The sequence below is a fragment of the Athene cunicularia genome (assembly GCF_003259725.1).
Source record: "Athene cunicularia isolate RWA chromosome 2 unlocalized genomic scaffold, athCun1 chr2_part1, whole genome shotgun sequence".
NCBI lineage: Eukaryota > Metazoa > Chordata > Aves > Strigiformes > Strigidae > Athene > Athene cunicularia.
The window spans coordinates 114,392,489-114,419,462 of NW_020799095.1; the positions used below are offsets into that span (position 1 = coordinate 114,392,489).

At 38.1% G+C, this 26,974-nt stretch overlaps 1 protein-coding gene across 4 annotated transcripts in view; it reads left to right on the forward strand.

Moving 5' to 3' along the window:
* The window catches only part of CHD7 (chromodomain helicase DNA binding protein 7), a 90,600-nt gene extending 65,377 nt beyond the window's left edge, over positions 1-25,223 (forward strand). Inside the window, exons 14-37 of one of the 4 annotated variants that reach the window (XM_026841356.1) lie at positions 109-364; positions 4,714-4,924; positions 5,442-5,637; positions 5,846-6,013; positions 6,663-6,842; positions 7,126-7,236; positions 7,325-7,530; positions 8,481-8,680; positions 9,285-9,444; positions 12,486-12,575; positions 13,115-13,218; positions 14,594-14,723; positions 15,004-15,076; positions 15,293-15,347; positions 16,071-16,299; positions 16,469-16,677; positions 16,818-17,495; positions 17,911-18,071; positions 19,731-19,958; positions 20,184-20,627; positions 21,162-21,383; positions 21,791-21,928; positions 22,420-22,524; positions 23,318-25,223. In XM_026841356.1, coding sequence (XP_026697157.1) covers positions 109-364; positions 4,714-4,924; positions 5,442-5,637; positions 5,846-6,013; positions 6,663-6,842; positions 7,126-7,236; positions 7,325-7,530; positions 8,481-8,680; positions 9,285-9,444; positions 12,486-12,575; positions 13,115-13,218; positions 14,594-14,723; positions 15,004-15,076; positions 15,293-15,347; positions 16,071-16,299; positions 16,469-16,677; positions 16,818-17,495; positions 17,911-18,071; positions 19,731-19,958; positions 20,184-20,627; positions 21,162-21,383; positions 21,791-21,928; positions 22,420-22,524; positions 23,318-24,271 — 5,508 coding nt within the window. In that variant the 3' untranslated portion in view covers positions 24,272-25,223. Of the gene's footprint in view, positions 1-108; positions 365-4,713; positions 4,925-5,441; positions 5,638-5,845; positions 6,014-6,662; positions 6,843-7,125; positions 7,237-7,324; positions 7,531-8,480; positions 8,681-9,284; positions 9,445-12,485; positions 12,576-13,114; positions 13,219-14,593; positions 14,724-15,003; positions 15,077-15,292; positions 15,348-16,070; positions 16,300-16,468; positions 16,678-16,817; positions 17,496-17,910; positions 18,072-19,730; positions 19,959-20,183; positions 20,628-21,161; positions 21,384-21,787; positions 21,929-22,419; positions 22,525-23,317 lie in introns of all 4 variants that reach the window. The other 3 variants (XM_026841357.1, XM_026841355.1, XM_026841354.1) reach the window with 3 other exon arrangements.
* The last annotated feature ends 1,751 nt before the right edge of the window (positions 25,224-26,974 follow it).

Below are 26,974 nucleotides of genomic sequence, written 5' to 3' on the forward strand. Positions count from 1 at the left end.
TGTGATCTGAGATGCGTAACAGGGATTTTAGAATTAAGGAAATTGAAAAATAAGTATTTGAAGCCTTAGAGTTTCAGTTCAGTTATTTATTAAACATATGTTTCCTAGGTGCAAAAACTCCAAGCTATTTTGAAGCCGATGATGCTGAGACGTCTCAAAGAGGATGTAGAAAAGAACCTGGCCCCCAAAGAGGAAACCATCATTGAAGTTGAGCTGACAAATATTCAGAAGAAATACTATCGTGCTATTCTTGAAAAGAATTTCACATTTCTTTCTAAGGGTGGAGGTCAGGCAAACGTACCTAATCTTTTAAACACTATGATGGAACTAAGAAAATGCTGCAATCATCCGTACCTTATTAATGGTAGGCGTCCTATTTTTCTCCTCATTCAAAAAATGGTTGCAGAAAAGTTCAGTAAATCATAAATTCTATCCTAGTATGATTTTATTTATTAATTTTAAGTAGAAAAGTGAGATAACCTTTCAGGTTCTCTTGGGTATGGATATCTGCTAGTTAGGACAGCATTGCTTTTGAAGACTTCTGTGCTGCTTTTTTCCAAGGCTTCCTAGACCTAAGAAAGTGTTGGTATTACCAAGTTTTCCTTCTTTTACTTCTGACAAACAAGACTTAAGTTATCATGTGGATTGTTGGATAAATATGGCATAAATATGGCAATTTTTCTTCAGACTTACAGTTAGTGCTCTGTGGAAAGAAAATGAGGAACTAGCAAATAATGGCTTAAAATTTCTGAATAAAAGTTAGAGAGTAAGAAATTATGATCAGGCATACTTTTATGGCCACGTGTTGTTGGTTCGTTTTTATAATTTAACTAGTCAGATTTGTTTGAATGTCATATTAGACTTAATGATGAATACTCTTCTTTGGTGTGATGCTGTTGGTTTTAGATCAGGATTGTCTATGGCAGGTACTATATGATGACCCAGCTATAGCTGTCTGAAGTATGCTAGACTGTATGGTTTGCTCAAACCAAATCTTCTCTTTGAGGATGTAACAAGCCTCTATACAAGGTTGCATTCTACTACTTTCTTGTTTCCCAACTCCTCTTCCTTACTGTATATGATTTATGCTATAGTTGGTTTAATGCTGGTTATAAGCTTCATGGTGAAAGACAGTTCCAGAACCATATGTGATTTCAGTTTTTTTATTGTATGACTTCCATATTGCAGTCCTTGCATGTTTTTCTTGACACTTTTTGTTTAACTTGGGGGGAAATGTCATCGACAAAATGACATCTAATTATATTTCATGCACAAGTAATCATTGCAAAGATTTGATCTAGGGTTACTCCAGAGTACTTCAACCCAACCATGCTGGTGAGCTGCTCTGTTTCTAAACTCAGATGAACATGCAGTAAAGTAGCTTTGTGGTTCTGGTAGGATTTTCTAGTTTGCTTGTTGGTTCTTTGTTTTACACTAACCTATTTTATAAATGAGTTTAACAGAAAATACTTCAGGATGTTCAGGTTATGAGTTTCTGAACTTGATGCTTTTTACATATCTTGGTTTTCAGCTAGTTCTAACCTTGCCATTATTTTTCCAGATTTGCTGAAAGAAACAAAGTAAATGTTTTGGTGCTACTTTGTTTTGTCAGATAGAGTTCAGGAGTAGTACTTGCAGTGTTGCCTACAGCAGTGATTCTTTTCCTGTATTAAAAGTGTTGTATCATTTAGTGTCTGTTAGAGACTGCTGAAGTCCAGGTGGCAATACAGAAAATTTCAAGTGGTTTTTGATGACTGTAGTTTAACCTTAATAAAGAGAGGTGGGTTTTGTCTAGAGCACTTTTGCCTTTATAACATTTTTGTGACTTTTGAACATTTGGGCTTACGTGGTGTCATGCAGCAACATGGCAGATGGGTCAAGCCTTCAGATTTTAGGGGAAAAAATAAATAAATCCTGGCTATTATTACGTTGGAGGATGGAACTAAACAAATATGTCCTTTGTAGTTCTAGGACATAAAATACTCTTTCATCCTGTAGTTTTCTGAGCCTGAGATTTTGTTTTGTTGATTGATAATTAACATCTTTGTATTTAGCGTGATGGCACAAGTTTATCATAGCTCTACCAAGAGGTCTCACAGTGCTAGTATGTGTGGTGTTGCATGGTGTTCTCCTGATGAATGATTTGTTGCCATAGCCAGTTCTCAAGACTTAACTGCTTTTATAAAGGTGTCTCTGAATGCTTCTTGTTTTCTTCTAGGTTCACACGTTTTGTGGCAAGCAGTAGCCTGTGTATTTCAATATCCCAGTAGAACACTGCATCTTTTGTTTTGCATAAAAGTTGCAAGCAAGTCTTCTAGATAATCTTCAGTTAAGAACCATCGAAGGTTATATGATGGAAGTGGTATGGTAGGAGTTGAACGAGGAGTGGGTTTTTTTGTTTGTTTCTTGATTGGTAGATCTGTTGTGTGGAGGGGAGAGTGGTGGTCTACTGAGACTGTCTTTGAGTAGACTTCTAGAGGGAGGGACTGCATTTTGTGTTTTCTCTAACCAAGTTGGGCAAAGCATTGTCTGTCATTTTTCTTAGAGCTGGACTCCTTGTTTTCTCCCTAGTAACCATGCTCAGGTGTTGACACATTATTCCTGTGTCTCCAAGAGCCAGCAGTGCAGGGTGCCTCTATATTTATATGTTCTACAGCTTTGAACATTGGAAAGGTTTCTTACTCTGTTCCTTATCTGTTCTTGAGTCCTGGAAGCCTCTCCTAACTAGGAGTGGAAGTGACGGTTCCCTTCATGGACCAAGCACACATTCAAATACCTTCCTTTCACCTCCTACTAAAAATGAACTAGGATAGGAACTAGCATTACAGACCTACATGTAACTACATTAAATAACTTTCAAGAACAGGCTACTCAGTGTACATCACTTAGTTTCAATTGAAGCAGAAATGAAAAAGATGGGGCAGCCTTTTACAGGGTTTATCTAGGATAGGTTTATTGAAAGAGCAAATTTTTGGAGGTCATAGTCTGTTATGGAATTGGGTCTTGCTGAGACCAAACTCTGATTCTGAAAAGTCACCATTTATTAGACCTGTTTGTGGTTTTATTGTGGTGCACTTGGCTTAGGTGGTTTGCTTTTGCAGGTGTCGAGTTTGCATATTGGTTTACTTCGTAGTAGTGAAACTTAGATTTGGATATTACAGTTGAGTAAGAAATAAATGATGTAACCAAGAAAGATCAGTGAAGTTACTGTATATGAACTACTTGCCAGTCTATTATATCCTGAAATTGCCTAAGTTCAGTACAGAACCTGAGATTTACTACCCAAAATTCTACCCGTTTTACAAACTAGGAAGTTGAAGGGAACTTGACGGAGTATCTGACTGTACTATTTTGACATATTGGATCAGTAATGCTTGAAGTAGGGAATTCAAATAAGGAGAATTCAGGAATGTAAGACTACCTTCAAGTGGTCATATCTTGAGTCCATTAAGTTCTGTAAAAGGTAGTAGTGGAAATGTATTGAGTAATGCCAAGCTGTCAGACAGCCTGTTTAGGGTAGTATCTAGTTAAGACACCATATTACAGTAGGCACTGAACCAGCAATCACACGGGGAGGGTGCGTTTGCATGTTTGTTTACAGGCATCTATTTAGAACTGGAATATGAGTGAGATGCTCAGCAGAAGCCTGGCAGTAAGCTGTTCTTTCCCCCCTCCCCCCACCCTCCCAATTTTCTTCTGTTATTCAAAAGCAGTATTAAAGCTGAATATTATACAAATCAGAAATACTTTATAAACTATGCTTTGTTTAAAAAAATAAACAAAATGCAGAGGGACTGAAAAAGACAACTCCAAAGAAGAGTTTATTTGGATGTGAAATAAGCTTAGAACGAAGATTCCTAACCTTTCACATAGCCAAGATTAGTAATCTGATAATCCTTGGAATAGCCTACTGTTTGTAGAAGTGACATAAAAAAATTGAAGAAAAGCATAGAAGAGGTTGAAGAGAAAGTTTGAACTTGGTCTGTAGTCTTCAGGTAATGAGCAGGACAAGGAAATACTCCTGCTGTGCATATCATTCATAGGCAAAGAAAGAACTCTTCACTAATTCTGGAAAGAATATATACATTTGATAGCTTCATCAGACTCAACAGAAAAATACATTCAGGGAGAAAAGAAAGCTAAATAGAAGGTAAAATAGTAATTTCACAGCTGCTTATTTTCCCTGAAATTAGTTTTTTCATTGTCTGGATTTCGATTCTATAATTAATAATGGAAGGAGCATGTCCAGGTCATGCACGTGTTCAAGCCTGGTTTTGGTTTTGGAGGCACAGACTTTAAATGTGATTTGTATTACTTGTATTTTCCTGCAGAAACAAGATTTTTTTTTTTCTCTCATGTTGTATTTTAAAAAGGACAGAAAATTCTTTTGATCAGTTGGAATATGGTTTAGTTTTTCATTGTTTTTCTTAATTTTTCATTAATTTCTGTGCATCAAATAGTTGTATGAATTTATTTAGGAAAGGGTTTATTCCTATTTAAGAAGGAAAAAAAGAAAGAACGCTCAGTTGCTTTTTATTTATGCTGTATTTGTGTACATGTTTGCTTTAAATTTAAGCTTAATATTTTTTATAAATGTTTATTCACATAATGCTTAAAACATTCCTACAGTTTCTATAGGGTATTGAAGGCGAGCTCATTGTTTATTAATAAAACCCTTTGCAGTGTTCATGCATTGCTGTCCAATCTTTGCAGGTGCTGAAGAGAAAATTTTGGAAGAGTTTAAAGAAACACACAATGCCGACTCTCCAGATTTTCAGCTCCAGGCAATGATCCAGGCTGCTGGCAAGCTAGTACTGATTGACAAGCTGCTGCCAAAACTGAAGGCTGGTGGCCACAGGGTGCTTATCTTTTCCCAGATGGTGCGCTGCTTGGACATACTGGAAGACTACCTCATTCAAAGACGGTGAGAGCAACAATATAATACAATTCTAAATAAACTGTGCTTTCCTCAGTGGCCACAGTATTTAACCTGTGAGTAATCCATATTGAAAAGGGATGAAATGCAAACACTTTACAGTGTTTTCTGTAATGATCTGATTGAAGGGAAAAGCATACCTATAAGTTGCAAGGACTGAGATTTTTCTTTCAGGTAAATACAAAGTGACCTCACATGGAGAGCTTTAAACCTCTTAGTTTGCTACTCAGTTAAATATTTTGGTGTCCCTAGAGTTTTTTAGCTTAAGCCTGAATGTTTATTTCATTCCTAGAAGTGAAAGTCTGTTTTTTACCAAGAGGCACAAAGCAGAAGACAAAAGCATTATGTCTTCCACTGATGAAGTTAGTGAACACAGGAACAACCACTCAGTTTGTTGTAGCTCTTTTGACCCTATAGGAGCATATTTTCCCTTTAAATTGCATACTCTTACAAATAAACAACGTTATTGCAGTACAGTTCTCCTTATCATGCATCTTTATTTCAGGTACCCATATGAACGAATTGATGGCCGAGTAAGAGGCAACTTGCGTCAGGCAGCTATTGACAGGTTTTCAAGACCTGATTCTGATAGGTTTGTTTTCCTGCTGTGTACAAGGGCAGGAGGTTTGGGCATTAATCTTACTGCTGCTGATACCTGCATCATTTTTGATTCAGACTGGAACCCCCAAAATGACCTCCAGGTAATACTACAAGAGATGACAATTTTTCTTTGCCCTTTTGCTGTGAAATTTTCTTCACCTGTAAGAAAAGTTATCCACTGTTCGTCTCCTAAAAGTGTGAAGATTATTATTTATATTGAAAGCAGTAACTTTTAAAGTAACTGATTATTTCAATTTTTTTTTCTTCCTTTTGTCACCTGTAACTGAGTATCTGTCTTGGTTTCATCAGGCTCAAGCACGATGTCACAGAATAGGACAGAGCAAATCGGTGAAAATTTACAGGTTAATAACAAGGAATTCTTATGAAAGGGAAATGTTTGACAAAGCTAGCTTGAAGCTTGGCCTCGATAAGGCTGTGCTACAGTCTATGAGCGGAAGAGAAAATGCTACAAATGGGGTGAGAATTAATATATTATGTTGTATGATCAACAAATGCTATGTATGTGTAACACTTTTCTTGCTTGATTGTTTTAGCAGGAGAATGGTGGTTTTCAGATGGAGTACAGCATGTATTTTAAAGTAGGGTTAATTAAGGGCAAGGCTGCATGAACTGGCTTAGCCTATCTAATGGCTCACTTATTGCCAAAAGGGGGCAGGTGGAGTCATGTTCCCTCAATCCTCATCCATTCTCATCAATCCACCCTTTACATTACGTTGATCTTGGCACTTTTTTGAGTTCTAGTCAGCTTTTTCCAGTGTAGCCGTTTTGTTTTGGAATTGTTTTGCTTTAGCTTTTTGTTGGGTTAGTAAGATAAATCTGCTCCCAGGAAGAGTTTAGCAGTCATCAGAGCTAAAGTAAAGGGATTCCGTGACAATGAATTATTAAATTGTTTAAACCACTAGTATAACTTCACCCTAAGAATTTAGTTATTCATATTATTTTAAAGGTGACTTCAGCGTGAATGTTTAATTGACTGACACCACATTATCTTAGAGTTTCAGTTCTTAAAATGCTAAATAAGAGAACATTCAGTCTGATTTGCTGTCAGATGTACACACTGACTGATGTCAGAAAAAAAAACAAACCCCTTTTTGACATGTTTCAGGTGCAACAGCTTTCTAAGAAAGAAATAGAAGATCTTCTTCGAAAGGGGGCATATGGTGCCCTGATGGACGAGGAAGATGAAGGGTCTAAATTTTGTGAAGAAGATATTGATCAGATTCTCTTAAGGCGAACACACACAATTACTATTGAATCTGAAGGAAAAGGCTCAACGTTTGCAAAGGTGTGCATTGACGTTCAGAGTAAAATTAATAAAATGTGACCAGGATAGGTAGAAGTAGTGTTAAGTTACCTTCTGTGTCAGTTTAGTTCTTCAATGTACTGCCTCAGGTGTTTTCTTCACAAGGGTTAGGATAACTGTATTTCCAGTCATGATAGTTTCCAGGCTTATTTTTTTTCTTTCTTGAAACTACCACTTTATAAGTCCTAAGTATTTATCAGTGAAAACAGATGTTATTTGTAGCATGCAGTTAAGAAACCAATGCGTGTGTTTTCACATTTACTAGGCTAGTTTTGTTGCATCTGGGAACAGGACAGACATTTCCTTGGATGACCCTAATTTTTGGCAGAAGTGGGCAAAGAAAGCTGAGCTGGATATTGATGCTTTAAATGGAAGGGTAAGAGCTTTATGATGGTTCCTAGTACAATTAAATTGAAGATTTTTTTACCCCCTCCTAAATTTCTGTATTTTCATTTTCATTTTAGAATAACCTAGTTATTGATACACCAAGAGTAAGAAAGCAAACCAGACTCTACAGTGCGGTCAAAGAGGATGAACTGATGGAGTTTTCAGATCTGGAAAGTGATTCTGAAGAAAAGCCTAGCACAAAGCCCCGTAGGCCTCAGGACAAATCACAGGGTTATGCAAGAAGTGAATGTTTCAGAGTGGAGAAGAACTTGTTGGTTTATGGGTAAGGATATACAGATTAAATATACTGATTGTGGCTAAAGTACTGAAAATACAGAAATGACATATATGGTAAATAACTCACCCTTCTCTTGGATACATTCACATAATCTCTTACTGTGTAACCTTTACCTCATTAAGCTGTATACATGCCAGTGCGATAGTAAGTTGCTGTAAGTAAGTTGCTTATATATGTGTTATTTAGCTTAAAGTATCTTGAGTGTCTCACAGATGGCTATGAGCTCACTGGTAAGATATGTAGTTTTGTGATGATGGAATATTTGTTTCTGGTTTCTCATAATGTAAAGAATTCCTGAGTTACTGATGTTTAATCTCTTTTTTTCTAATTGTTGTGGGGAATAACAAAGTGTATTTGAAAAGAACAATATTTTTGTGAAATCAAGAGTCAATCTAATGGTTTTCAACATAGGTTCTGGTATTTTGGCACCAAATTCAGTTATTTGATACTTTATATTTTTTCCCATTGGATTTTCCTGTATGAATTTTATCTCTTTGCAAGCAAGTAGCTATATTTGACCACTGACACGGTGGGCTTCAAAATGACTGTCTTTATTTAAGGAAATTGCATACAACAATTGCTAGTAGTGGACTTCAAGATCAAAATAAGAATGATTCCCCAAATTCCATGATTGTAGGAACTGGTTGAATTTCCTATTTGTAGCTTACTGGGACCATTAAACATATGTACTTTATTATTTTGAGTGTAGTTCGGTTGCAGCTTTACGAGCAGTGAACTTATTGCCTGTCCTGTAAAATAAACATTCTTAACTCTTTGGTGCTGGAAGTTGGATTCCCTGACGTAACCTGCAAATGCAAAATGCATTAGTGCTAACACAGGAGGTCCCAACTTGCTTGGTACCAGGAGTTAAGCTGAAAGTCACAAATTAAAATACCAGTGCCCTGGCTGTGGTATTGAACATATTTTTCTTATAGCTGGGGTCGATGGACTGACATCCTCTCACATGGGCGCTATAAACGTCAGCTAACAGAACAAGATGTGGAAACCATCTGCCGGACTATCCTAGTATATTGTCTTAATCATTACAAAGGGGATGAAAATATCAAAAGTTTCATCTGGGATCTGATCACTCCAACTGCAGATGGGCAAACTCGAGCTCTGGTTAATCATTCCGGTATGTCTACCACAATAAAATAATGATGCTAGTAAATAGGAAAGAATTGCTTCAGTCATGCTATGTATTTAGTTTAAACTATAGCCATTCTGACATGTTGTAGGATCTTGTCAGATTTTATGAGTAAGGTGGGCTTTGACTTGGTCCATACTTAAAGGAGAAATCTCCCTAAGACACTTCGTAGGATGCAGTGCTTTCTCCCTTAAATCAGTTTTGAATAAATATTTCAGCATAATTTTTAAGTGGCACCTACTGCTGAAGTTAAATCTCTTTGAAACTGCCAGAAATCAGAAAGCTTGTTTCCTTATGGCTATTCAGATTCATGAGAGTTTTTACAAGAAATATTTATGTAACACCGTTTTCTGGCGAGTGCTCTGAATTTTTGAAATCTTCACACCTAAATTTGCATGAAAGTTTTGGTTGATTTCATTATTTGCAATCGTCTGTACTGAATTAATGTCGCTGTTCAGTTTTTGGTGGTTGTGCTGCCCACAAATGAATTAATATAGCAGCAATACTTAGCTTTAAATGTGTGATTGTAATGCAGTTTGGGGTGAGAACTTTTTTATTCAGATTGTATAAGAAATATTGGGGTTTTATGTAGGTCTGTCTGCGCCAGTGCCCAGAGGGAGGAAAGGCAAGAAAGTAAAAGCCCAGAGTTCACAGCCAATGCTGCAAGATGCCGATTGGCTCACAACCTGTAATCCAGATGTATTATTTCAAGAAGACAGCTATAGAAAACATCTCAAACATCACTGTAATAAGTAAGTATTAGTAATTATTTCATTTAGAGGGGGTTTTGCTACATGCTTTTGAAAAGTACACAACTTCTTTTGGATATTTTTAATAGAACACAGGGCCATTTAGTAGGATGTAAAGGCCATTATTACTTCTTAATTTAGGGATTATCATCTTAACAGATATCTGGCTACTTCTGTAAGATCTTCTGATCAGCACTTAAAACAGTTCTGAAGAAAATTGTTTTCTACTTACTAAATAAGAGTGGAATCAGATGAGGTTATTCTTTTTACCATATAAAGGAAAGACTATATCCCTACACTGTCTATTTCTCTTGACAATTAGCTATCTTTAAACAAAAGCTGTTTGTTTCTTACCCTTCTTGTGGGGTCTTTCAGGCTGGTGTCCTTAAAGTTCATTAGATGTTAAAGTAAAATATCCACTTCTTGGTTTCCAGAGTTTTATGTAGTAGTTATCTATGTGTGGGCGTATCTCTTCTTTTCGTTCTTTTTCTCGCTTCCTCTCTTGCTCTTCACATTATGCAGAATATTTCTTCTTTTCTTCTTTGTTTGAGAAAATTTTGCACTGAGATCTCTTGCTTCAATCAGTGCCCTGATTTGATTTTTGAAATTCTAAACATGTTACTAAACTGGAAGCCTTCGGGGATAAAGATCATTGTATTTTGGTTTGGATGTTTTATTTTTGCATGAATGTCTCTTAAGAACCTCCTAGTTTCTTTTAGCTTTTGTTTTGCAGTATCTTAGTTATTTTTGTGTCAGCTTCCTTTGATGGTGTCCTGGTTCTCCACCTCAGTTTTGCTTACTGTATTCTCTGTTTTAGACACAACCTAACCCTTGTCCCAAAAATAGCTTGCTTTGGGATTGGGGGGTGTGTTGTTTGCTTTTTGGGTTTTGGAGGGTTTTAGTTTGTTTTGTTTTTAAATTTATACTCTTTGTTGTATATATACCATACAGATGTAATGCAGTGTTACTGAAAGGCTGTCACTGCTTTTGTGTTTCTTATATATTTTGTGTCTTACTAATACTGTTTATTGGAAAGAAATTATTGATTTGAAAAGTACCTGTGGCCTGTCAATAGGGGGTGTGGTGTGAAGGAAGAAAGGCATTTAAGGGGTTTATTAGCTCGTTTCCAGATGCTAACCAAGCTTAGTTCTCAGCTGATGAAAATAGATACTTACAGAGTTATGTTAGCAAGGGCACTTCCAAATAAACTGCTTTCTGATTTTTTTCTAAACTGTTCCTCAGATCTGTTATTACATTTCACTTGCTCTTAAAGTAATTAAATTCTTTCCTGTAACATTATTTTAATCTCCCAGGTAACATGTCCTTATTACTTGTTATTTCAGTTTGCAGATCAGACAAATTCATTTTTAAAATATTGTTTCTGTAATAATGCAGTAGAACAATTACAAGCATCAGGAAGACTGATAAATGTGCAAGAATGTTTTCAGTTGCTATCGTTTCTCTTCACTTCCCAGATCCACCAGGACTAAGTGAATTGTAGAAGCAACATGTTTAGCCCAGGTAAAATCAAACAGAGGTGAAAGCCAATTACATAATCAGAGCAATTTCCTTCAAAAGGTAGCAGTAGCAATTGGCTTTATAAGAACTGGTGTCCTGTCCTTATGTAACATGTGTGCTGGTTTAATGGATAGGACTCCTGAAAGGTGCAAAGAGCCTCTGGTTTTTGGTTGATGTTGGTTTTTTTCCTGCTCCTCTTCTTTGGCTTTGATGTAACAGCTGTTATTCCTTAATACTAAAATGATAAAGACCCTCAACAGCTTATTTACATAGCCACACAGGGAGCAGGGACACCTTACTGGTCCCAGTTATCATGCATACAGAAAGAAGCATGTCTGACATGTTTTGAATTGCAGACATGACCTTCATTCAAATCCCTGCTCTTCCGAGGTTTGCTTGAATAACACGTGTAAAACCGTGTATTGCTCCAGTTGCATCAGATCTCTAATGAGGAGCTCTCAAAACTGGTGGTGATCTAAATTTTTCATGCGAGTGGGTGATCAGATTACTACCTCCCTGGTCACCCTTGCTGCTCCAGGAGCAGCAGCAATTCAACAGTTGCTGTGATGGATTTGGGTACAGTGAGAGGGCAGGTTGAGTAATCTCCATTTTAGCTGGTACTGATTTTACTTCGTGAACTAGGCAGCAGGGGGTGCCCTGAATTGGGTAAACATAGGAGCGCAGGATTATTTTCAGGTAGATACTTTTTTCTAGAGATGACCTCTTTCCTAGTCTCCTTGAAAAGCCAGTCTGCCATACTGTCTCATGCCAGCTTCAAGTGTGACCACAACACCTGACAGTGCTTCCAAAACCAACTGCAGTATTGCAGAAATGGGGGAAAATAAACATGGGAAATGAAGATTTTTCACTTCCTTGTAGCAGTTAGGTTGTGCACAGGTAAAATTAAATAGCAGTTTGAACTATAAAGAGTAAAAATAGTTAATATCTCCCAAGGGAAATGGGGGATTATTTTTTCCCCCCATTCTCGGAAGCAAAAAGTTGTATAATCTGAAAAACCTGACATTCCATATTGAGGGTTTATTGTAAGGTAGTAAAACCAGATTTTATATCTCGTTTATTCCTACAACTTCTGATGTGCTTCCAAAAATGGTATTAAGGCAGCAGCTGAGGAAATTTTATGAGATAATGAAGCAGAACAGTTACTGAAAGCCATCTGCTCAGTTGTTTACAAACTTGCTTCAATACTTCAGAGGCAGTGGTAGAGTACGTGTCTAAACTTCACAAGCTGCACTAGGTAGAACTAAATGAAATGCGCCGGGGCCGGGCTGCGCTGGGTCCCTCTCTGTGCAGTGTAAGCGGTTGCCAGGCAGGCCTGTTGGAAGCCAGCAGAAAGCACCACACAGAGGTGATTATGTGCCACCATCTGTCACGCTTCAAGCCTACCATACAGCATGGCTAATCAGCCTTGGCAGGATGATGGATGAACAGCAGCAGCTGCCAAAAGCCACTGTTGGCAAACAGTCCTGAAGTTAAGAACTTTTTCCCCCCTCTGCCTTCCTCTCCAGGGTCCTGCTGCGTGTCCGCATGCTCTACTATCTACGACAAGAAGTTATAGGGGACCAAGCAGACAAGATCTTAGAGGGTGCTGACTCAAGGTTAGTGCAAGTGCAGGTTTATTTTTTGCTTTGTGACGCTGGCTTTTATAAAGTACAAGTACTATAATAATGCAGTGTTTAAAGGTTGTCACACTTTATCTCTTAAATGTCTGTTCTTAAGCAGCCTTATTATTTTATCAAGCGCAGTGGGTAGTTTTCTTGGGGGAGGAATCAATGTGGGAAATGACAGAAGCAGATTTTCAGTTCTGCTAATACTGAAGGATTATTCTCTCTCAATTTTAATTTTTTTTTTTTTTAAATAGACCTTAAATGAACCATATTTGGATAAACATTGGCTTTCCATTCCCATAATAGCCTAATGTTGGGGGGTTTTTGTTGTGGTTTGGTTTTTTGGGTTTGTTTTGTTTTGTTTAACTACCTTAATTATTTTTGAAGAAATTTCAATTTCTGTGTTGGGTTTTGTTGGGCTTTTTCCCCCTCAAAATTTGTATTTACAGAACAATGTGAACCCCTCTTTAAAAAAAAAAAATCTTTGTCCAATAGTACCTTTGAGAACGTATATAATGCTGTCTTCACAGTGAAGTAGATATATGGATACCTGAGCCATTCCATGCCGAAGTTCCTGCAGACTGGTGGGATAAAGAGGCGGATAAATCCCTTCTAATTGGAGTATTCAAACACGGTAAGTGATGTCTCACTCTGAACAAAACTCAGTTGTAAAGCTTTCTGTTTGTAGGACTGTTCAGTCATAATATTAACAAGTATTGTTCCAAAGAACTGTTGGCTTGTATCTCCCTTTTTTTCTTGCCTGCATTAAAAACCTAATATGAGCTGTAAATATCAGATGCTGTTTTTAAATGTTTGCGGAACATTTGAGAAGAAAACATTACTTTCTTGGCTGTAAATAAAACAAAACCATATTTGTTTAAATAATAGCCAAATAGTAAGATAGATCTCCATAAACTTTGCTTCCAGCACTGCTTCACTTGCTAACTCTGCCAACCAGTGTCAAAGTGGACGGTGGGCTTAACCTCTGCTATTAATCTGTACAAGTGCCTCCTGGGCTTTGTTCCAAGCAATATTTCACAAATGTCAGTGTTGAGAACTCCCGGCTCCCTTGAGTGGGATGCAGCCTTGTTAACTTTGAAAGGCTGGGGATGCAGAGCTGGCATGATATATACAGTGAGCGATTCCTGATTATAATCCCAATTCTCTGGAGGTCGCAGAGGTATTCTCAGCAGCCCAGCCTGACTAAAGGGGAGAATGATGGCTTATAAAACCTTTCATGATTACAGTTTGGCTTGAGGCTCTACAGCAGTTAGGAGCAGTGTGTTGTAGTACAAATCCTAATTGAATTGTGCTGTTCTGCCTATGTACAGCAGCTCTGTTTTGTGGGCTCAGCTGAGGCAAGTCTAGTCTAAAAATCATTTTCCTGCAGTGCACTGTTGGGATCTGCCATTTTCCATCTAGTCAACTTGGGCAGTAAAAAAGCAAACAGCAGTTTGAAAACCATAGAGGGAACAGTGTCATTTTACTGACATGCATCATCTTAAACCTAGTAAGACAGGTTCGTTGGCCTTATGGATAACCCGTGTATACAGCATTTTTGCAGCCTACACTGAGGCTTCCAGCGGGGCTGAAGCTACAGAAAATGTGTGTGTGTGTGTGTGTGTGTGTTTCCATTTGCATCTGCATGTTTCCAGTAGGGAGTGTTGAATGTGGAGAACCACTTTGAAAGTCATATAGGAAACTTAAAGAATTTTTCCACATGTAAAAAATGCTTATTTTACCTTATAAAGATGTTAAATGGAACACTTTCTTCAGTATCTCACTGTTTCTTAATATTATTGATGTGACAGTGTTTCTGTGCCGATGGAATTCATCAGTGTGAAAAATTTCATTACAGGAATGAAAAAGTTGTTTCCAGCAGGGTAGCAGCTCCTTTACTTTATTTAAAAATAAATAAATGAGTCCAGAAAATTGTACTTCTACTGCTTAAACCTGTTCACAGCTGGAAATATCTTTTAAAAAAAAATTGCCTTCCGCTCTGCACACAGGTTATGAGAAGTACAATTCTATGAGAGCTGATCCAGCGCTGTGCTTTCTGGAACGGGTTGGCATGCCTGATGCAAAGGCCATAGCTGCTGAACAGAGAGGGACAGACATGTTAGCAGATGGCGGTGATGGGTAAGGAAGACATGAAAAAATTAATAAACTTTATTAGCATTGTATATGTTGGCATGAGTTCATATGTCATATTTTGCTTGCATCTTGCCTGAGGATCTGAAGTGATCATATGATGTAAAATGTACACAGAATTGTTTACACAGTTGAGCATGAAATATAAATGTGTAACTTGGTACACCATGCTGATGGCTTTTGTAGCTTTTTAGCTCTTGTCCAGAAAATCAGCACCCTCTCAGAAACGATATATTTCTTGAAAACATTTCTGTTAAATATTTTATAGTGGTGAATTTGACAGAGAGGATGAAGATCCAGAATATAAGCCAACCAGAACTCCTTTCAAGGATGAAATTGATGTAAGAACTTCCAACTTTCTATAATTACAAATATATATAATTATAACTGATTCTCCATGTTTATCTTAATGTGCATCTCTTAAGTTTGAGATCTGCCAGATAAAAACACCTTACAAAGATTGTTTGCTGCTGTGTTTGAGAGATGACATGCTTTTCTCCTGAAGTGATAACATGGTCAAAACTGAAAACTAAAATAACTTCTGTCTTCTCCCCAAGGAATTTGCAAACTCACCTCCAGAAGACAAAGAAGAGTCCATAGAAATACACCCAAGTAAGACTATAGCAAAGAAATCAAAAAGACAAAAAGGGACAATTTAGTGAAAGGTGGATTATTTGTACTAGCACGAGGGGATAGGTGGTGTTTTGAGAAAACACCACAGTAAACTTTTTACTGCCAAATCTTTTCATGCTTCACATCTTTCAAAACAATTATTTACTGTCTTTGAATAATCCACATTATGGCTTTCTGGGTTTCTAATTACATAGTAGAAATTGTGATGATAAAGACCGGATGTTTCATAATGCAGCCGTTGATGTGTTTGCCGAGATAATCTTGGAAGTTATAGATATGTTGTTTCCTCAGTATGGAGGAAAATTGCCAAGTTTTAAGTGAGAATAATAAAGTGGGAAATCACAAGCGTAGGTGTTTCCTCAGAGGCGGAATGATCTTCCTAGTAATATATTTAAAGATGCATTGCATTAATTTAAATACTTAGAGTCTTCATAGTATGTTTGCATTCATAACATTGAATAATAATGCTTGATGGTTATCTCTAAATGCTTCACAAGCATTTCTGATTTCTTGGATTTGGATGGTTTGGTTCTATTTTTTTATCTCCTACCAATGTAGTTACCCTGTTTCTAATTTGTTATGCACCAATATTAATGAGGCATATGTTCTTATCTGATAAGACAGGACTCCAGTTACAGCCATAGTAACTCTGAAATGTTTAGTGGTGGTTTTGTAGTTCACTCATACTTCTCTGTTCTCTAGACAAGCACAGTGAAAGCAATGCTGAGTTAGGTCAACTCTACTGGCCCAACACTTCAACCCTGACTACCCGTCTGCGTCGCCTCATTACTGCCTATCAGCGCAGCTATAAAAGGCAACAAATGAGGCAAGAGGCCCTAATGAAGACTGACCGCAGGAGACGTCGGCCTCGGGAAGAAGTGAGGGCACTAGAAGCAGAAAGGGAAGCTATAATAACTGAAAAACGACAAAAGTGAGTGTCTTAGTGATATCTTTCTTTAACTGTCATTTGAGCTTGTATATCACCAGTACTGCTCTTCTGTTTTGAAAGAATAAACTAAGGGGGTTTTGGGGCACCCAAACTATGTGTGAACTCTGGGCTTATTCAGTGGCCTCACTTATCTTGCTTCTTCCTTGACTAGATGGACAAGAAGAGAAGAAGCTGATTTTTATCGTGTGGTGTCTACTTTTGGAATTATTTTCGATCCTGTAAAACATCAATTTGACTGGAATCAATTCAGAGCATTTGCCAGGCTTGATAAAAAGTCCGATGAAAGCTTGGAAAAGTATTTTAATGGCTTCGTGAATATGTGTAGACGAGTGTGCCGAATGCCAGTCAAACCAGATGATGGTAAGTTTTAACTGACTGTAGAAATCAACATGACTGCTATGAGACAGTGGGGCTGTTGAAACTTCATGTCCAGCTGTAATGATTTTGAAATGGGTGTACATTTAATCGATGTTAAAAAATACAAATTGGTGTTCTTGCAGAACCGCCTGATCTTTCCACTATGATCGAGCCAATCACAGAAGAGCGTGCTTCTAGAACTTTATATCGTATAGAACTGTTGCGGAAAATCCGTGAACAGGTTCTCCATCACCCGCAGTTGGGGGAGAGGCTAAAACTTTGTCAGCCAAGCTTGGACCTGCCAGAGTGGTGGGAGTGCGGTAAACATGACAAAGACTTACTGATTGGTGCTGCTAAACATGGAGTCAGTAGGACAGATTATCACATTTTGAATGATCCTGAACTCTCTTTTCTTGAGGCTCACAAAAACTTTGCTCAAAACAGAGGGACAGGTAATGCAAATACTGTCTCTTCTGTAAACCCTCTGGCTGCTGGCTGCAGTCAAACACCACCTATTGTCCCATCCACACCAATACAAGAAGAAAAGACTACAGAACAAACAGAATCTAAAGTTGAAGGGTCCGAAAATCCAGCAGCCAAGGAAAAGTCTGATATCAAAGAGGAGACAGATATTGCAGATAAGGACACTAAACCGGACTGTGATGCTGAGGCTGAGCCTGGCTCTGTTAAATGTGAATTGAAAGACATAGAAATGAGTACAGATGTAGATCGAAAATCTATTTCTGAGAAAGGTTCGGAAGAAGACGAAGAGGAGAAACTGGATGATGATGATAAATCAGAAGAATCCTCCCAACCTGAAGGTAACACGTTGGTCAGATCAATTCTGTGTGCTTAGCATGAGCCTCACAGCTGTTGTAACTTGTGCCAGCTGGTTAAGGGTCACACACCAAGCCATTACGGAGCTTGGGATGGGCTACATGTAGCAGTTCATCTGCCCTTTCGTGCATCAGGTGGCTAGATAAGCTTTCATAAAAACCATCCAGCATCAGCGGGGTATTTCCCCACAAGGGATGATTTCCAAGAGAGCTTACTGAGCCAATAAGCATAGTCTCTGTGCCAAATGCAGAAGGCTAAGGCTCTGCTGTAGTAATTGCTGAACAAAAGCCCAAGTTGGAAATGTTGTGTCAAGCCTAGTTGTCTTAACCTATCTAGTTAGGTTGACATTGGGTGGTTGGGAACTTTTGTAATTAATGCCTGGTCATGGTTCTTATTCAGCAGGAGCAGTTTCTCAGGGTAAGAATTTTGATGAAGAAAGCAATGCCTCTATGAGTACCGCAAGGGATGAAACACGCGATGGATTCTACATGGAAGATGGGGATCCCTCTGTGGTTCAGCTGCTTCATGAGAGAACATTTGCCTTCTCTTTCTGGCCTAAGGTTGGTTAGGGGTAGAATGGCATGTGTCTTTTTCAATACAAATAAAATATGGGAAATCTGTTTGCAAAGCAACAGTGAGCTTTATATGTTCTGCACTTCTAGTGGGCAAAGGACTTTTTTTCTGTGAATAATTTGTGGAATAGCATTTTATTCTTCAATTTCATATAAATCAGCAGAGGAAATTAAAGGAAATGCTTTGCTGTAAATAGTGTCATTTAGTAAAACAACAAGCTACTGACAGACATGAGTTCCTCATAGGCTTCATAACTATATGTCAGCAGAATCACACCTCTCGCACCTCTATTGATGGAAGCAAGCTCACAATTTTGAATGCTCTGCAAACGAAATCCGTAAATCTGCATTGTTGAGAGCAGACGTTTTGTAAGATCACCTTTTCATTTTGGGGTGAGGAGATTGTTGAGAAAAGTATTGGTGACCTACATGATCTAAGCCATTATGTAATGTTGACAGATGTAATTGTATTAAGGTATCCTGCAGACATAAGCAGTAGTTTGAGATAGGATAAAGCTATGTCTTAGTTTTCTGCATTGTTAACAAAATATCTAATATGAAATGTTTTTAAAGATACAAAGCTGTAACCTCATAATAAATCCATATGTAATTTAGTACACTCCTTTGCAGTAAGGGGAGAGAGAGAAATAAAGTAGTAATAGTCTTAAGCTTACTAATCACCATAACAGGGCCATCTGGTTTGGGACGGGGGGGGGCAGGGCGAGGGGACCTTGCTCTTAATAGGCTTATTCCTGGGGAAAGCAAGCAGTCTGTTGCAGCTGCTGAGATTTGCTAGTGGCTTTTGCACTGTTTAGCTGTTCAGGAAGCTAACTGATGCTCATATTCCCTAACCAGCAGTATTTCTCATAGTTCTGAAGTTTCTTCTGCTTCAGGCAGGCTAACGTAGAATGTGTTTGAATACTGAAACAGAAAAAAATCAAATGGTAGTCATCATCTTTGTTTTCATCATGTATTTTTGGAAACGTGGACTAAAATTCCAGTCATAGTGTAAAAATAAAACAAAAAAACCTTCATCAGTATAGGTTCAGCATAAGTAGACTTATAAACATAATTAGAGATTTTTAGCGTGCACGCTTCAGTGAAATTTGAAATGATAATGGGTGTGGAATGAAAATTGACATTCATTAGATGTCCCTAGGTTGGTGCCCATTTCATAATGTTGAACTTTATTAATAGTGACGCTAATGAGGATCCACTTCCTAGGACAGAATTGCAGATCCAGCCTCTTGGATCTCAAGAACTGCAGCTTTAAGATACTGATTGCAGATGTTTTTATTTTCCCTTCCTAACTGCTGATTTTGCTAACTACTGAAGTTTTGAAGTGTAAAACAATAGTTTCTGTTAAATCTGTCAGTTAGTACATTGTTGTTGTACAGAAAACCTGGCCTGTCTTTCTCCTTCCCCCCAATACAAATGCAGCTTTTGAATTCTGGTGATGGTTTATTCCACAAAACTGTCTGTGTGTATTAGCTTCTTGTAAGGTGATCAGTTTATCTGTCCTGCAGGAATAGTTTGCTTTGAATGTATTCCTTAAGTTTTGGAAGCTGGACTGTGTCATTATACTCATTTGAGTTTAAAAGGCGACTTTCACACTGAAGGTTCATTACGTACTTTTCCTTTCTGCAGGACCGAGTAATGATCAACCGATTAGACAACATCTGTGAAGCAGTGCTGAAAGGGAAGTGGCCAGTAAATAGGCGCCAGATGTTTGATTTCCAGGGGCTCATACCTGGGTATACTCCAACAGCTGTGGACAGCCCTCTACAAAAAAGGAGCTTTGCAGAGCTCTCTATGGTTGGTCAAGCCAGCGTCAGTGGCAGTGAAGATATCACCGCTTCTCCACAGTTATCAAAGGCAAGGCTTCATCTTTCTCTTTCTTACATAAAACATTTTATCTTGCTTGCCCTTCTTTTGCATAATAGAAAAAAATAATTATTTAAATAAAATGGGAAAAATATGAAAGTATTTCTTTGCATAAAATGAAGGCTTTGTTTTCAGTTACATGTTTGGACTTCTGTTTTAAATTCAGCATAACAAACGGAGCTTTGCTGATGTTTGGAAATGCTTGTTTTTCATTAGGAAGATGCACTCAATTTATCGGTTCCACGTCAGAGGAGGAGGAGACGAAGAAAGATTGAAATTGAGGCCGAGAGAGCTGCCAAGAGGAGAAATCTTATGGAAATGGTTGCCCAGTTACGTGAGTCTCAGGTGGTCTCAGAAAATGGACAAGAAAAGGTTGTAGATTTATCAAAAGCCTCACGAGAGGCAACAAGTTCTACCTCAAATTTTTCATCTGTTACTTCAAAGTTTATCTTGCCTACTGTCTCCACACCTGTGTCCGATGCCTTTAAAACTCAAATGGAGCTGCTGCAAGCAGGTCTTTCACGCACACCCACAAGGCATCTACTAAATGGCTCTTTAATAGATGGAGAACCACCCATGAAGAGGAGGAGGGGAAGAAGGAAAAATGTAGAAGGGCTTGATCTGTTATTTATGAGCAACAAACGGACATCGTTGACTGTAGTAAGACAGCAAACTTTTTGTCTCATATTTGTTCTTCTGTGTCTAGTACTTTCTGAATATGAGTTTAAAGTGTTGTTACACTCTCCCTAATAGTAATGTACAGTTTTTACCCAACCAGCTTTTTCTTTGTGTTTAGTGCTGTTATTTTTGAACCAAATGAAATGTTCACATCAAGTTTTTACTCCTTCAAAAATACTTTTTTTAAAACAACATATACTTAAGCTTCAAAACATATGTTGTTATGAATATATTATGTCTTACTGTGTAAAAGTGGGGAGGTGTTGGGGGCCGTTAACTGGAAATGCACAAAAACTGCTCTGTCTTTAGCTGTTATGTTCTTTAATGTTCAAGGATACTAAACTTAAAAAATTCCTTAATGCAACAGTATTGCTTTACATACTATGAATATTTAAACCCCATTAACTCTTGCATATGCAAAATCTCCTTGAGCATTCAGCTTTAGTCTCTGAACTTATTTGTCCCAAGTAATTGTTCCCTTGAAGTGAGAATTAACACAGATGTTAATGTTCTCAGGAGGATGCAGAAGTGACCAAAGCTTTTGAAGAAGATATGGAAGCCCTACCAGCAAGGAACATTCCATCTCCTGGTCAACTGGACCCAGACACTCGCATCCCTGTGATCAATCTAGAGGATGGGACCAGGCTGGTGGGAGAGGATGCTCCTAAAAACAAGGATTTATTTGAATGGCTTAAGTTGCATCCTACTTACACTGTAGATATGCCAAGTTATGTACCAGTAAGTATGTGATTCTAAAAGCATTGTTGTATTATATTAATACAGAAGTTAGTTCTACAGACATCAAAATGAATTTCCTCACACTGAGCATAATCATTGGGGTTTTTAACTGTTGGTTTGCTATAGATGTTTTCAGCCACGCTTACTATAATATTTAAAAACCCAAGTGGGACCAGGGTTTATGGGTTACTTTTCCTTTCTTAATATTTGTATATAACAATGTGTTAAAACAGTGTTTTTGTCAAGCTCAGCAGAATTTCTTCATCTGATAAGAAGAAATATTTTTCTGAGATAATCTGAGGGTAATTGGTCCCTTCTTAAAATTATTGTGAGGAGGAGTTCCACGATTAGTGATCTTTGTCAAGAAAATGAACTAAAAAGCAATACATATCTCTTCTTTCCAGAAGAGTGCAGATGTGCTGTTTTCCCCATTTCAGAAGCCGAAACAAAAACGACACAGATGTCGAAACCCTAATAAACTGGATATAAACACCTTGACAGGAGAAGAAAGGGTACCTGTTGTAAATAAACGAAATGGAAAGAAGGTAAAAATTAAGTTAGTTTGCTGGAGGTCTTTAATAATGTCTTTAAATGAGGAAAGCAGGTTTTCTACTCTAAGCTTTCTTTTTAAAAGTTTAATAATTTGGCGCCTGCAGTTACTCTTACTGGAATGTGCCACACAGTTCCTGTAATTCCTTCTTTGCTCTTCTGATATGTTCATATTATCACTTGAGTAAATAATTCCTACTTTTTGTAACTGTATAGCACATTTTTTCCTTCAATCGGATACAAATTTCATTACTAGCGCTGTCTAAGCTGCAGCATTTTGCTATGTTTTTTTTAAAACAGGATCTTCTCAATTCTAGTGTCATTAGCTGGTTTCCATGTAGTTTTCCACAGTCTGAACAGGAAGTCTTTACTGTCCTCCTTCAGAGATGAAAGTTCACAAATAGAAAATGTCCATATGAATAGTTGTTTGGGTTTGTTTGGTTTGTTTGGGGTTTTTTTAAAGTATTAACCATGTCTTTTGCATTAGATGGGTGGAGCTATGGCTCCTCCAATGAAGGACTTGCCAAGATGGCTGGAAGAAAATCCTGAATTTGCTGTTGCTCCAGATTGGACTGACATTGTTAAACAGTCTGTAAGTGAAACTCTCATTCCATGCTTCACTGTAGATTATAGCATGGGAAAGATGAAGGCTGTGTAAATTAATTATTAAGTTTTTATCTTGTAGCTGCTTTTAAGCTGAGGAAATTGTAGTGTCTAGGTGGGAGTTACCCATCTTGGGGTGGATGGTGATAGGAAGCTGCTGCAGAAGGAATTTGAAGTACACTTGAAAGATCAGCTGCAGTAAGGCAGACTTCAGCTCTTGTTTTGCTATATTTCTTTCTTACAATCAACAATCCTTAATAAACACGGGTGTTCATACAGTAGGAACTATTAAGAAGATAGTTGTCATATTCGTAAGAGAAATAGAAGTCATCAGCTTGGTAACAGGCAACATCAAAGGGGATTAGGTTTTCTAACTTTTATTTTACAATAGTTGTTTGAAAATAAAGGGTACAATTCTGCAAATACTCATTTTAATTAAATATTCTAGACCAAAGTTCAGTGTGAAGTACAAAGGTATAAACTCATAACTGCAGTATATCAGGGTGGTGGTTTTTTAATGAAGCCACGGAGTTTCAGCGTGTGTTTTACTGTTGTGTTTAAATGTAAAAAATCTTTGACACTGCTTTCTTCAGTTTTTCTTACATGTTTCTTACTGCCATTCACTTAGTAGCTAGGTAGTCCCAATTTGCCAGGGTTGAAAAACAAACCACTTTTGGAGTATGCTGAAATCCCTTCTGTTTCTCCCATCATCATCAGTTAACTGCTGAATGCTATAAAAGCTGATTGTGAATAAAGCTTGGTTTTTCACATCCCCTTTTCAGGGTTTTGTTCCGGAGTCCATGTTTGATCGTCTTCTCACTGGACCTGTTGTGAGGGAGGAAGGAGCAAGCAGAAGAGGAAGAAGGCCAAAAAGTGAAATTGCCAAAGCAGCTGCAGCAGCTGCTGCTGTAGCATCAACTTCGGGAATCAACCCACTACTAATGAACAGTCTGTTTGCTGGAATGGACCTCACAAGCCTACAGAACCTACAGAACCTGCAGTCTCTCCAGCTCGCAGGCCTCATGGGCTTCCCGCCAGGGCTAGCAACAGCTGCTGCTGCTGGGGGGGATGCTAAAAATCCGGCTGCCATGTTGCCTCTGATGTTGCCAGGGATGGCAGGATTGCCCAATATGTTTGGACTAAGCGGATTGTTGAATAACCCAATAACGGCTACTACTGGAAATGCCACTACTGCTTCCGGTCAAGGAGAGACTGAGGATGGCGCTTCAAAAGCTGAAGAGAAGAAAAATGAGAATGAAGAGGAGAACAAAGACTCTGAGAAAAGCACAGACACTGTTTCTGCTACTGACTCTGCAAATGGATCTGTCAGTGCTGCTACTGCGGCGACTACCGCCACTGCCACCACTACCACCACCACCAACACTGGATTGCCCACAAACCCTCTGGCCTTCAATCCTTTCCTGCTGTCTACCATGGCTCCTGGCCTCTTCTATCCATCTATGTTTCTACCTCCAGGACTGGGAGGATTGACTCTGCCCGGTTTCCCAGCACTAGCAGGACTTCAGAATGCAGTGGGCTCCAATGAAGAGAAGGCTACTGACAAAACTGAAGGAACTGCCTTTAAAGATGAAGAAAATCTCGAAGGCAGTGATGCAGAGGAAAGCCTTGATAAAACTGCAGATTCCTCCGTTTTAGAAGATGAAATAGCACAGGGTGAAGAATTAGACTCACTTGATGGGGGGGAAGAAATAGAAAACAATGAAAATGATGAATAACCAGTACCAGTTACAGTTAAAGTGTTTTAAACTTTTGACAAGTGGTAGTCCTACTGTTTACACTCACAGTTAATGTCCATACTTAGTTTTTATAAGCTGTTCTGTAACATAGTGTAGCAAAAAAAAAAAAAAAGTTCAAGTCATGTTATACAGATGTGTCAAAAGGTATCTTGGTCATTAAGTATTGTGCAGTGCATTATTTATTATCCCTAGGAGAGATGAAATTTGAGAGGTGATCATGTCTTTTTAAGGAAATTGACATAATGCTCTGCTTTTTTTTTTCTTTTGGTACCATTGGTATTATGAATTAAGCAGCAATTTGTAATCAAGTGGCACTAATAGAAGGAAGTGCTGCTTAAAGGAAGGATGAAGTTATATATTTAATTTTTTTATTTTTATTTTTTTTTTTTGCTGTGAAGGTCAAGATGAAATTTACCATACATATCGTACTCGCGCTTCATTTTGACTATATGGGAGTTCACCCACTCACATGCGCGCACACACCCACACACACACTCTCTTTCTGACAATCTTCATGATAGTGTGAATGTCTCTGTCTTGAGACACAGCAATAATAAGGCAGCTGTTGAATGTGAAGAGTACCTTTTGGAAATTAACCCGCGGAGAAGGTTCTTACAGGATAAAGCTACAGTTTAATCGTCTCGTGATCTTGTAATGCACTGGTATAAACAAAAAGAAAAAAATCAGGTACCTTTTTTTAAATTAAAGGACTTTGTTACTTTAGCCACAAAGCTAAACAGCATTACCTCAACTCTAAACTAGCCTTGAAGTTTACAGACATGACTTTGTAAATGTATTGTTTTTCTTTGTTGTGATGTCTTTTTATTTTTTTTCTTTGGAAACTGCTATCATGTAAGATAAGATGTAAATTGCTGCCAACTGTAGTAATGATGCTTTTAATAAAAGTGACCCATGATATGCAGAGATGTAATTATAGAATGTAGTGTTTAGGGACATCAGAACTGATGTTCACTTTCTGTATTTGCATTGTGGCTTTTTACAGCATTTTTCTGCTATATTCTTTATAGATTAGTGGCTTTAAATGCTGGACTGATCGTCTTCAAGGGACTAGGCAGGAAGAAAAACCTTGAATTACCTTCATATTTTCCACTCTAAGTAACTCTACAGAAATGCACACTAAAAACCCTACTTTACTCCTTCAAAGGGCCATGAGAGGCTGAGAATACTTTAAAATGTGTTCAGCATGTGATAATGTGGTACACTAAAGAACAAAAGGGCAAAAGAAAAATGAGGCTTTAATAGGCACAATATCTAGGTCATTTATCCTTGGTTAATGGGTAGAAAAACACAATGCTGTAGTGACAGCAAGGGATACAAAGGCTCTGTGGTATCCTGTAGACCAGAGCTTGTGATGCCAGAAACCACTGTGTCAAACAACCTACATGAAACTAAAACTGACCCACTTTTCATAAAAACCAGTGTCTCTTCTGGAGAGCTACCGATTTGTACCCTTTTGTGACCTTTTGATATTCGAGATAATGTGCCATTTGAGAACTTCTGTTTTCACAGTGTTGTCACCTTGACACACGCATACACAACCATCTCGAGAGTGAGGATGAAAGGTTAGATTTTCAGTGGAGTACATGAAAAATTAGCTATTTGAGTAGCCAGCTGTGGGTGGACCCCCGTCTTGGGACTAATATTATCTGTGCCTTTGGAATGCTGAAGAGCTGCAAACCTTGCTCTCAAGTCCACTGTGAATTTGCACCACAGCTCAAACGGACAAGTATTGCGAGGCCAAAATTTGGTCCTGAGGGGGGTATGTGAAACAGGGTGAACTTGGTGTGAAAAGAATGTTTCATGAATGATGAAAGTGGATGCGAAATGAAGGCTTAGGAAGTGAGTTTTGTGTGAATGAATCACAGGCACACACTGCTGAAATGAATAGATGTCAGGATGTCTTGTACTGCCACTTAAATAGATCATACGGAGTTAATGAAGGTCAGGAAGGATTCCCTCCACCATGTACATCACTGAACAGTTGATGAGGTGTGTTATTTCTGCTGCTTTCTGAAACATCACGTGTAGGCCACAAGAAAAAGTGAAAGGCTCAAAGCTAAGGTGTATTGACTTGATGAGGTGTGTTACATACTCTGAATTTGTCTGAGCTGTTTGTTTAATGCCTCATGTCTTATTTTTACTTCTACCTATAGAATTCCCACTGTGAAAGTTGGTAGGTGCTTCCCGTGTATGTATTCCACATACTGGTACCAAATAGCTTTTTTTGAAAAATCAGTTTTATAATTCCCAGCAAAGATTTACACAGACTAATGATATCTCTTGGGAGGGCCCTTTTTAATTGGCAAGGGTAGAAATTATATTATTAACTGCCGTACTAACCCCTTTTCTTCTAACTCCCTTCTTCTGTCGAAATTGAGGAAATTCTGGTAAGCACCTGTTTTTGCCTATAGGTTTTTGGCATGGAAGCGTCCAAGTTATGGTGTAGGGTGTCTAAGTAACAAATAAGTGAATCTTACCCTTATTACAAACATTTCTCCATAATGGTATTACTCATCTACCTTTCCTAATCAAAGAAAAAAGGAAAGAAGTGTTGCAACAGAATGGTAATGGAGGAGCCTCTATACTCTGCTTTTCGAAGAGCCTTGCTTCCTACAAGCCAAGCAGACCGGTCACCTGTTGAAAAGAAGGTGACATTTGATT